Raw genomic sequence first — 11,858 nt, 5'->3', positions numbered from 1 at the left:
ATCTCATTCTGTGTTTCTATTGGTCGAGGTGGGAGCACATGACCGAAGAGCCACTGCCATAGAATGTAATACAATATGTTCACAATTCTATTTACTTTCTTAAATAACAGTTTTCTCTGTATGAAAACAAAGTTAAGAACCAGTCATTTAGTATTTGTGAATGTAAACATATTCCAGGGATCATTATGTTCCTTATGTCACATTTGTTAGGTATTCATTAAAAGTCCTATGGGTGGGTTGATTTGTTTTTTTAAATGTCACCAAATTAGTTGAATCTAGAAAATGAATCAAGCCATTATAGTTTGTAACAGGTTTATTTTGAACAACAAATCATGTTTTGCTTGAACATTTCTAAAGTGTGCTTGAAATAGCAGGGTTTTCTTTCTGGTTATTTACAGATAAATAAGAGGTCCACCAGAGACTACGCTGTAAAGAATGCTCTGTTCTGGACCTGTTGCGATTTGTCTTAATTTACGGCTTTCTGAAAGACATGGAAAAACAAACAAATATTTTACAGTGTTAGATGCAATGTAACAAAGTGTGTGATTCACTAAACCAACATAGACTGAATCATAACAGGTTAAAAAGTCTGCAAATCCACTTACTGTTACTGCAGGATTGTAAGTAATCTGGTCCCTTACTTATCTCTATGTCACAGTGGAAATATACCTGCAAGGAAACATCCTATTTTAAATACATCCCCAAGCCTAAAAATGTTATTGTTGATCTGTTTTTTTAATTTGTCTTACATACCAGGTTTTCAAATGCTGGTGGCTTCACAAATGAGAACATCTTGACCACAAACCATTTATGAAGAGAGGGATATTTGAGCACCTTTGGATCAACTGGCAACACACCAGTTTGGTGGCTATCACCACTGAAAGGACATCTGGATTGGATAAGGGAATTCAGTTGATCAGTACAGGCAAATATGTTAACATACGGAGCCTTCTTGGATATTAAACTATATGTCTTAATGTGAAGTCACCCTTTAACCAGCAGGTTCCATCTTTGTGGGTCATATGGGTTTTTAGTTGGTGTCGCCCAGCAATCTTCAAGCAAGAGTACCAAGTCCTTGTCTTCATGTTTGAGAACAAAAACGTCCACATACACAGGCTTGCCAAGCTCAGTCACTGTAGGAGGGTCTCGAGAGGAATGGAAATACTTGTAGTTGGAATCTGTAGATTAATGATGATTGAAAACAAATAAATAAGGCTTTAGCAAATCTGAAACTGTCCATTCAAAGTAAAAGCAGTTCATTTATTTTCATGTCGTGCATTATCACTTTTTTGATGGGACATGTTGTTTGAAGACTTTGTGTTGGATAAAAATGTACAAACAGACAAATACATTTGAGATAGACAACAAAAGTAAAAACAACAGGAATGTATAGCAACAATTTGACCAACCTTTGGCAAACCTAATTTCCATCCTCATTATTCCCTCATTCCTCAGTGTGGACGGGTACACCGATTTTCCTCCCTTAACCTCGACACCCAGCTGACTGATTTGTGCCAGTGCAAAGCTGCAATGCACAGTATGACTACGAAACAATTGAAAAAGTAAATGAATAGCCATTACCCTCATACAGCAGGAAAAGTGGGTTATTTTTTTATTTCTTACAGGGAAGGAGTATCACGGAGAATAGGGCCTTCATGCAGATGTTGCTTCATCTCAATGTTGACCCAGTAGGTCATAATCCCTTCTGATATCTGCAAGACACAGCAAATACAATACTTTTTGTTCTGTAGAATATCACTGATTTCTCTGATGATGGGAGGTTATTTAATTGAATTAACCTTGGACTGAGTGCCACAATCAGTGAATGGAAAGCTGAATGTGACAGCTTCCTTGGATTTTAATTTAGGTTTACAGTTGTCACTTTGACCAGAAGGGATCCAGACAGCATCCAGGTTCAGAGGTGGGACTGTGGCATTTTGATGAATGGTAATGTTGAACCCATCCTTGTTGCAGAATTTATTTTTTGACGCCAGTGGTTTATCATTTCTCCTCACCTCTGTAGAAAACAGTGAGAATTAATAATAATCTAACTCCCTCAACATGTTGGCATTATATTTAAATTAAAGCTAGGATTACTACCTTTGACTTTCCGTTCACAGATCAGAGGTATTGACTTGACAATGTCAACTCTTCCTCTGTCTAGTGCTGTGATGACAACAGTCAGACTTGTGACATACTTCTATTGAACAAAATGGTCAGATTAGAATGTGAAAAATACAAATCAGCATTCAAAGTAAACACACACTTGTAAGCTTACTTGTCTTCTCACAAAGCATCCATTTGGAGCGACTGTTAGGACAATGAAGGTGTCAGCCTCTCCAAGGAAGTAGTGGCACTGTTTTGCTATAGAGATGGCTTGGTAATACCCGCTGTGCTCATCTGTGTGTACATTTAGACAAAATCAAAAGCATAGTAAATTCTTAACAAGCTATGTATCATGATCAATACATATTTTGCAAATGTCTGACTCACCTTGAACATAAATATTGAAACGGAGATCAGGAAATTGCATCTTTGACAGGTAAACAGACATGAACCCATCGTGGCAAATGGATGTATGATTACTGTTAGTGTTAGAAACTGCTGCTTGGGGTGGCTTTGGAGCAGCATGAGTTTTACATTTCAAAATTAGCAGTGATAATGAGACTAAAATGAAGTTTGTGCTGTGGAGCCACATCTTTGGAAAGTGTGACAGGTGCAGCAGCTGCTTCTCATTTGGCCTGATTGGCACGGCTCTCAGGAGAGTGAAAGCAACTCACAGAAACTCCACCTTAAAAAAACAACCCGTTTCAGGGACATTTCTGCAGTTTCTCACTGTATTCTCCTGCAGTTGGAAGCTTTGCAAATTGATGCGACTATTTAGCACAATTCTGCACCATAATTCATCCCTTTTATTTTGTGTACAAATGTTTTCATTTCATAATAGTTTTTATTGTATATTGTTTGTAATATTTCTTTGTTTGCTCTCTTCGTACTGTGTTTTCAATTCCTTGTATGTGGCAACCTATTTTGCAATAAAACTGATTCTGATTCCGTTTACATTTATGCAGGAAAACCCCTCTAAACTGGCCGAAGGTGTCAGTGTGGTTTGGCTAAAAATAGGCTACATTCTTTCTGCAAGTCAACCTGAGTGCATAAAAGCAATTTATATGGTACAAAAGTACTGTTTCAAATGCATTTAAAACCTTTTGCATACACAGGGTTGTCTTATTAAACAAACATACTGAATACTACTGGATTTTATGTTAGGACTTTATTTGATAAACATCACCCAACAACAATGTGTCATTGTCTTATAGAGGTACATACAAAAATTGTACTATTATGCAGCAAACAAGACATGTATCAAGTTATAGTATGTTAAAATAGTTAACACAACCGTGATTGGAAAGGATGTTGATACTGCTAATATCTCAGCAGCTGTTTAAACTCTCTTTAATTCTCTATAGGTGGTTGAGCTGGTCTACGCTCCTGTTGTATATCGGGTTTTTGAATTCAGCATCTGACAGGGAAACAATGGAGAAGTTGGAGAGAAGTTGAGCAGATATTATTTCATCCTGAACATGCCAACAGATCAGCACTCACTTTCTTTGGCTTTCTTCTTCCCCAAACCTGCAGCCAAACACAATAACAAACAATCAAACTGATTACATTGTGTGCATTAAACTTTTATTTCTCACACTCACACTCAAATCAATATGAAATGTAATCTAAATACCTCTGCGACGCTTCTCCTCCAGAATTGAACTGGCTTGTTGTTGCCTCATTTCATCTTGGTTAACTGTGTAATGAAATGAACAGGTGAAGTTCCTGAAAACATTGAAATGATGTGATTTAATAAAACATACTTATATTACCGTAATAAGGGCGCTTGACACTTGCTTGCCGTAATCTGTTGAAGAGTTCTGGAGAGGTGACAGGAGACTGAGTTACTTTAGTTTGTCAATATACAATTGACCATTAGCATATGGTTGAATGCATGTAAGTACATTTGTTCAAGAACTGTTCTGAAAAATGTGAGGTACTTGTACTTTACTTGAGTATTAACATTTTCTACTTTTATCTACTACTACCTCTAAAATGGGAAACAAATACTTTTTACCGCGCTACATTTGTTTGACACTTGTAGATACTGGTACATTTTTACATAAATAAAATATGTTAACTAACAATCTACTCAGCAGTGTACAAAATATGCAGACTTTGCTCCAGATTCACATGTATCTGTTGCAGATCAAAACAAAAATACTTTAATGATCTATATTAATATAAAACGTTTCAAAAGAACCATTCTGCATAACAAATAATTGTATTTTTGATACCTAAAGTGACTTGTACTTTTTTTTCAGACTGCAGTATCATTATTTTGACTTAATAATAGAATCTGGGTACTTCTTCTATCACTTATCACCAGTTATACAAACAGTAGTAATTGTGCTGGATGTTAAGCACCTCTATGAAATCTCAGTTTAGTCCTCTGACTCTGGTTGAGGTTTGGATAAATCCCACTGCTGCTGTCAGGGTGCAGAGTCAGGTCGGGATGAGGCATCGCTCCTGAAACTGTGTTGCAATAATCTCCGGGTTCCTCCTGCTGGTTGAATGGGCCTTGGTCCTCATTTTCTGGCATTTGAAAATATAATACAATGAAGATTTTTTTACGTGTGATAACAAAGACATTATCTTTTAAAAATCCATGAAAAAAAGTGAAGAAACAGAGCAGTGTGTACTCACCATAAACAAGATTAGGATTGTATGCACCTGTAGGGAAATGACACACACAGTGTACAGGACAGTTACTTGTCAAGAAAAAAACCACATATATATTACTTTCTTTATTTTCTTATTGCACATCACATGTGTTAACATAAATGACTTTGTTTGATTACCTCCCTGCTGTTGGCCGTCTGGCACTCTGCCTGTTTCCTCTTGTGAAGGACTGACACCTGCAGGGGGAACTTATAAGGTCAAAGGTCAAAAACCTAGAAAAGTCTGTCCAGTCTCCTCTATCCAAAACATTAATCCAATAACTGTTCATCCATTTGTAGTAACCTAAAATCTCCATGTATATGAGACAATGATCTTTTCTCAACCTATGAGATTATGCTCCCGCAAACACGTTTGAGGGATTTTTCTTTCAGACGGGGGATTTTTTGACTTTCTTAGAACCTCTCAACAACATTTCATGACATGGTATCAATCTTCTTGACCTGAAAGAATAAAATGTTTTCCCCGAACTAACTAATCTTTTGAAGGAGGTGGTAACTATAGGTTACTTACGTAACCCCAGTTCTCAGAGTAACATGAAGTGAGATGTCTCACTATGGGATGCGCCTCATCGCGGAGAAAACAGAAGCATCAATCTCATTACGCCAATCCTGATTGGCTGGTGATCTCTACGTCAGCGTCAGGGAATTCACCCCCTATAAGTAGTTTGCGCCACGACGCATGCGTCATTCAAAATAAGCACCTCTTCTCGCTTCACCATAGCAAGGAGGGCCGTCTGGTGAGACATCTCACTTCATGTTACTCTGAGAACTGGGGTTACGTAAGTAACCTATAGTTCTCATTCATAACACTCCGTTTGATGTCTCACTATGGGAAATTGTAGCTCCCGTATTGTCAGACGAGCTTATCTCGAAAATCACCAAACCAACCAGAACTTAACAGGTAGAGCTCTGACTCAACCAGGTGCCCAGCACTGCTTGAGTCACACTGGGAGCAGAACGTCCAGCCTGTTAAGAGGCGGACAAAAGTGAGCGGCGAGGACCAGCTCGCCGCTGCACCAATGTCTTTGATGGGAGACATCCTGGACAGAGTCCAGAATGCAGCCAGACTCTGAGTCGAAAGAGCTCGCGGACCCGAGGGTGCCTGCGAACTCTGACTCGTATGGGCCCCAAAGCAATTGCTTCCACAAACCAGTGGGAGAGCCGTTGCTTAGTAACAGGCTTGCCCTTATAAGGGTTAGCCCAGGACACAAGGGGTTGGTCATTATGACAAAGCACCCTTGATCTGTCCCTGTACGTGCGTACAGCACGGGCTAGACACGGCAAATCCGGCCGCTGTTCCCCGGAGGAATACAGTGGCGGGGAGGATGCCTCAATGTCAAATGTGGTACCTGAACCAACCGCCTTAAGATAAAGGCAGGGTTGGGCTTCAACCACACTCTGTTTGCCCTGGGGCGAACTGAGTGCATGAAGACTGTACAGATAGTGCATGAGTGCCACTGGCTCGCTTGGCAGCCGCCAGGGTCAGCTTCATGTCACACTGTATTCAGATTGTACCACTCACGGGCCAGGCCCATAGAGCCAAGCGCTCTGGGTGTGGGTGAAAGATCGCCCCCCCCGCTTGGGACAGTATGTCCCTGCGTAGTGGGAGCTGCCATGGCTGCCCGCACAGCAGCTGATATATCTCCGCTAGCCAGTACATAGCTGGCCAGTGCGGAGCTATCAGGATAAGTGTGTGGCGTTGCTCTCTCACTCTGGCCAGAGTTGGGGGTATCAGAGCCAAGGGTGGGAACGCGTACAGAAGGCCCGGGGGCCAATCGTGCGCGAGTGCATCCACGCCTAACGGTGCATTTAGATCGCGCATCGAAAAGAACAGCTGACACTGAGCGTTGTCTTTCGATGTGAACAGATCCACCGCAACGCACCCACAGCTGGCTCACAATCCTTGGATGTAGAGTCCAGTCTGCATAAAGTGGTGCACCTCTGGACAGTAGATCTGCCCCGAGGTTCATCACTCCCGGTACGTGCGTCGCTCTCAGAGAGAGGAGACGCCTACCGCTCCATAGGATCAGTTTGCGCGCCAGTGTGTGTAACTGGAGAGAACGCAAACCCCCTTGGCGGTTAATATACGATATTGTGGTCGTATTGTCTGTCCTCACGAGGACGTGATGTCCCCTGAGGAAAGGCAGAAAGCGTTTTAGGGTGAGAAACACCGCTAAAAGCTCCAGGTAATTTATGTGCGCCCGCTGGAGGTCTCTGCTCCAGAGACCCCTCACCGGGCGACCTTCATAAATACCTCCCCAACCTGTCAGACATGCGTCCGTGGTGACCACTTTCCGTGAAAGGACAGCACCCATAGGCACACCTCGTACTAGAAAAGTCGGGTGCAGCCAGTGGCGCAGTGCCATTACGCATTTCACAGTAACCATCACTCTTAGTTTTAGGGCGGCCACCCAGCGCTGAAACTCCCTCATGTGTAAGCGTCCCAGTCGTACGACCAGGATGGCTGACGCCATGAGCCCCAGCAATCGCAGGCATGATCTGAAGAGAACATGTTTGCGCAGCTGGAAAAGAGCGAGACAAGCTCTGAAAGCTTTCACTCTATCCGCTGACAAGCGAGCTGAAAAGGGCACCGAGTTCAGGCGTAAACCCAGGAAGAGTATAGTCTGTGCGGGGCACAACATGCTCTTCTCTGTGTTTATTATGAAACCCAGGTTGAGCAGGTGCTTTACGAGGACATTTGTCTGCGTAACAGCCTCCTGCTCCGACTGTGCGAGAAGCAGCCAGTCTTCCAGGTAAGTCGCCAGGCGAATACCCTGTTGTCTTAACGGGGCTATCGCGGCTTCCGTACATCGTACATACACCCTTGGACTGAGAGACAGACCGAAGGGGAGTACTCTGTATTCATAACAGATCCCCTGAAATGCGAATCTCAGATATTTCCTGTGTGGGTAATATACTGGGATGTGAAAATACGCATCTTTCAGGTCGACTGATGTAAACCAGTCGTCTTGTCGCACGAGCCGCAGCAGAGATGTGTGAGTGAGCATTCTGAACTTATACCTTTTTAGATATTTGTTCAGAGCCCTCAAATCAAGTATTGGCCGAATTCCGTTCCCTCCCCGTTTGGGAACGAGGAAGTACTTGGAATAGAAGCCGCCCTGACTCTGCTCGGCGGGTACAATAGATATAGCCCTCTTTTCTAGGAGTGAGAGAATCTCTCTCTCCAGAATATGGGCTGACTCTCCTCGGGCCTGCGAATGCCCGAGAAGCGAGGGGGGGGGGTGACAGCGAATTGGAGTCTGTAGCCCCGTGTTACTGTCTTGAAAACCCAAGCAGATGATGTGAGCATCTTCCACTGCATGCTCCTTAGAGCCAGTGGAGATGTCACGTCTCTTCCCCTCTGAGTCTCTATTTGTTGTGTTATGGGGCCCTCTAGTGTCTGAACACAGTGGTGCCCCTTTTCGACAATCCCCACCAACACTGCGCATGCGCGTGACGGTGGTGCCTTTACAGCCCCAGCCGGCACTGCGCATGTCCGCCCTTTGAGAGAGGCCGTAGCTGCTCTCAGAAGGGGAACAGTTGACGGACTGTTTATTGTTTTTATTGTTTTTCTTTTCATTTTTTCGAGCTGCGCCCTTGGCTCGAAGCCTGGATGCGTCAGCGGAAAATGTTTTATGACAGAAAAATCAATAAGTGTGTGACATGTGTTTATGCGGACTTGAGGATGGTGTTGAGGCATCTCTCGAGGCGGCGGGAACACATTTAGAGCTGGGGAACCGTAGACTTCCAGCTCTGTCACAGAGGGGAGAAGGAGGGGCTGTCACGCCGCTCGCTTCTTCTTCCTCGACTGCTGGCCGAAATTCTGGGTTGGCTGCGCCTGGGCTGCAGCCGGAACCGGAGATTTTCTAGGCCAGCTCGCCCTCGTCCCCTGCCTGGGCTGGGGACTCGGGGCGGACTGCGACCTCTGCGTTTTCGGTATTTTGAACCGAGCAGGGTTCGGGGCAGCTTGGACGAAGGGCTGCCGCTGCGAAGGGCCCTTCGAGGGAGGCAGAGGTGAAGGGCCTCGTCCTCCTTCTTTTTCGACTCGCATCTCCTCTGCATGGAGGCAAGAGCGGAGCCGAAAATCCCCTCGGGAACGATGGGCATGTCAAGCACATCCTCCTTTTCCCGGTCTGGGAGGTTGGTGAGGTTGAGCCATCTAGCTCTTTCCTGCACCACCATGATACCTGGTGTGAGTCTGTGCCTGCTATCTTCAACCCGCAGCCGCATGACCGAGCCTCCGAGTCCCTGACTCCTCTGGTGTGAGGGGGAGAGGCGTCCATCTTGTTCGCCTCGTGGCGTGGAGAGGACCCGCTCGTAACAGGTACGTCGTTGAGAGAAAAGTGTTACCAACCCGTCCTTAATCCGGAGAAAAAGAGACGGTGTGGGTCCTTTGTTCTCAAAGAATATTGACTGGTGTGTCAATATACTTCTAATCCTTTTCTCCTCCGTGAGAGAGAAAAAGAAAAGCGTCCTCGCTACCGTGGTGTCGGTAGTAAGGGGAAGCTAGCTAGCAACAGGTGTGTAGCTAGCTTGAGAAAAATCAAAACCTTACCTTACTTTCCGGGGAAAGAAACGGCGAGGTCGATTTTAATACTAACTGGCGTTAGTATTACCGTCTTCTTGCGAAGCAGAAGGAGTAGCCGGCGAGTGCCCGTCGACCGAAATGTTTTGGATTTGGGTTCAGTCTGTGGACCGTTAAGCTTGTCCGGCTACTGTAGAGATGTGCTCTGAAGCGAGAAGAGGTGTTTGAATGACGCATGCGTCGTGGCGCAAGCTACTTATAGGGGGTGAATTCCCTGACGCTGACGTCAAGATCTCCAGCCAATCAGGATTGGCGTAATGAGATTGATGCTTCTGTTTGCTCCGCGATGAGGCGCATCCCATAGTGAGACATCGAACGGAGTGTTATGAATGAGAACTGTTTATTTTTCTACAATGCTATTTAACCCTGTCTTTTGCCAGGGTGCTCTGCTGTGGACATTTTGTCTTAAATAACAGATGCAAGTTTTCACAACACATGTATTTTAATTTAAGATGCCTTGCCTGGCTGTACTATATTCATGTATATTATTTTAAAGTATCTGCCTTTATTTTTGTCTGCAACCGTGTACTGGGCAACATTTTACAATAGGCCTTTCTAACTTAAACGGTAAATTGATAAAAATGGTTGCTTACCCTCCATATCTGCACCTTCAGGGTTGTACGAAGCTGTGTTTTTACAGCAGACTGAAATTAAAAAAGTTTGTATTTGAATCAACCATCATTCATCCATAAATTGAACAAGCAAACCCATTGTACAAGCAAAGCACTTCTTATTCAATGAACTGTTTGGACTAAAAGTGTCAGACTGGGGCAGTACTCACACTTCATGCAGCAGTAGCCACCGACGCTTAGCAGGATGAAAGCAGCCACACCAGCAGTGATGAAAATCAGTAGCATCATGTTCACGCTTTGAGCACCTGCACGACAACATGAGGTTTCACAATGCTGTACTTCACAGGAAACTGTCGCTCACACACTTGCCCTCTCTGGCCCACAACGTTTGTGACCATGGAAAGGAAAAAAAGGCAGCATGTCTCTAAACATGCTGCTACTAACATGATCTTAAAATAGGAATTACCTTACCATGTTCAGCAACCAACTCCACTTGAAGACAGTCATCTCCTCGTGTACAGACATAACACCCCAGGTCTGAGTTGTTTAGCTCATTGATGCTGATGGAGAAGTTCCCCTCTTGGCCCTGGTTTGGAAAGGCCTTCACACGACCAGACCTGGGGTTCAGGAACACGATGCGACCTGCAGACGTGAGCTGCAGCAGGTGCAGATCGGGAGTTTGGCTCCATGACACCCTGATGACGTTACTTGGTTTAAAGTTGCATGGGAGAAGCACAGAGGAGCCAAGCTGAGTGCTGAGTGTGTGCATCTCACACACATCTGGATCCTTCACACAAGAGCTCTTATTGTACGGCTCGTCTGAGCGGGACGAAAGAAATACAAGAAAAGGTTTATATTTTTTTTATCTCATGCATAAATACCCAACAGCAGTTACTTTTCCTCCTTATGACTGTATTCAATACTTAGGTGTAAACATGTTAAAATTAACCATCAAGGTTGAGAAACGTGTGATAACTACCATTTTTAAAGGCTCATGAAGCAGAAAAAGCTGCGACATATGAAAAATGCACTAATAGGCAAACACGAATTGCCTTATTATAGACAATGATACAAAAAAGAAACGTATAACATTGAAACTAAAAAAAGGAGAAGCTTATTTAGACAAAAAATACCAACTTAATAATTATAATTTTACCTAGGGGGAAAATGAAGATTAATCAGACAAATATATTAATAAAACATTTAACATTGAAGAAGAACAAATATGTATGTAGTAATTTATCATTATTGAATTATTATGACATATATTTAAATATATTAATAACATCATAGTTCATTGTAGTCATGTCTTATCTTGATGTCAACAGATTTGGTATTACAATTTAAATAACCAAGCCCAAGTTTCAAAGAATAAATAAATTGATTAAATAATGTCAAAAACGCGGTATTTTAATTCTTTAATTTCACAAGAGGACTCACCATTTGAAGTCACACAAATAAAGTGAAGCGCTAAAAGGAACATCCACCCGTCAGTATCCATCGTCAGAATCTCTCACAGTGTGAGCAGCGCTGTGGTTGTGCTCAATGCAAACCCCTCTAAGCATCATGGGACAAAACCACAAGACCATTACAGTTCATCTGCAGAGGCACTTTGATGTCTTTCCGTTTCACATGAACGACAGACTAAATGTTTGTCACAATGTTTCTCTTTTCTTAAGATCTAAGTGCATCATGTCTAACAATATATTCAAATCAAGAAGTATTGTTCTCTTGGCACAATGATAGATGAATATGAGTTGAAAAAAAACTTGACATAAATGCCTCCACCAGACCACTTCCTGTAGTGTAGATGCTTGGCCTTGGTGTGAAGGCCAATGGAAAGGTTTATCACAAAGCCCAGTGAAAGTAGAAGAAGCATATTTATACCTACAGTTAATGTTCAATACATATAAT

General features: G+C 43.1%; 2 protein-coding genes across 3 annotated transcripts; both read right to left on the bottom strand.

The window, feature by feature from the left end:
- Positions 1-392: 392 nt before the first annotated feature.
- On the bottom strand, positions 393-2,615 carry LOC117551715 (zona pellucida sperm-binding protein 4-like). Its single transcript, XM_034224688.1, has 10 exons — positions 2,494-2,615; positions 2,279-2,400; positions 2,101-2,200; positions 1,800-2,017; positions 1,624-1,712; positions 1,410-1,525; positions 989-1,178; positions 754-889; positions 606-669; positions 393-481 (listed from the first exon to the last, which is right to left on the bottom strand). Exons 1-10 carry the CDS (start codon positions 2,552-2,554, stop codon positions 393-395), a joined length of 1,185 nt encoding a protein of 394 aa, XP_034080579.1. The 5' UTR covers positions 2,555-2,615.
- Positions 2,616-3,272: 657 nt separating this feature from the next.
- LOC117551761 lies at positions 3,273-11,451 on the bottom strand. 2 transcript variants are annotated; one of them, XR_004569847.1, is made up of 11 exons: positions 11,385-11,451; positions 10,416-10,763; positions 10,154-10,249; positions 9,966-10,016; positions 4,908-4,964; positions 4,753-4,779; positions 4,474-4,641; positions 3,879-3,926; positions 3,740-3,802; positions 3,607-3,664; positions 3,273-3,523 (listed from the first exon to the last, which is right to left on the bottom strand). XR_004569847.1 is itself a non-coding variant. In XM_034224781.1 (11 exons), exons 1-11 carry the CDS (start codon positions 11,443-11,445, stop codon positions 3,465-3,467), a joined length of 1,005 nt encoding a protein of 334 aa, XP_034080672.1. In that variant the 5' UTR covers positions 11,446-11,451; the 3' UTR covers positions 3,273-3,464. The 2 variants fall into 2 exon arrangements, 1 of the variants encoding a protein (XP_034080672.1); XM_034224781.1 differs by having other exon boundaries at positions 3,607-3,633.
- Positions 11,452-11,858: the final 407 nt, after the last annotated feature.

This window comes from Gymnodraco acuticeps, unplaced genomic scaffold (genome assembly GCF_902827175.1).
Source record: "Gymnodraco acuticeps unplaced genomic scaffold, fGymAcu1.1, whole genome shotgun sequence".
NCBI lineage: Eukaryota > Metazoa > Chordata > Actinopteri > Perciformes > Bathydraconidae > Gymnodraco > Gymnodraco acuticeps.
This window is presented reverse-complemented; position numbering and strand designations above follow the sequence as displayed.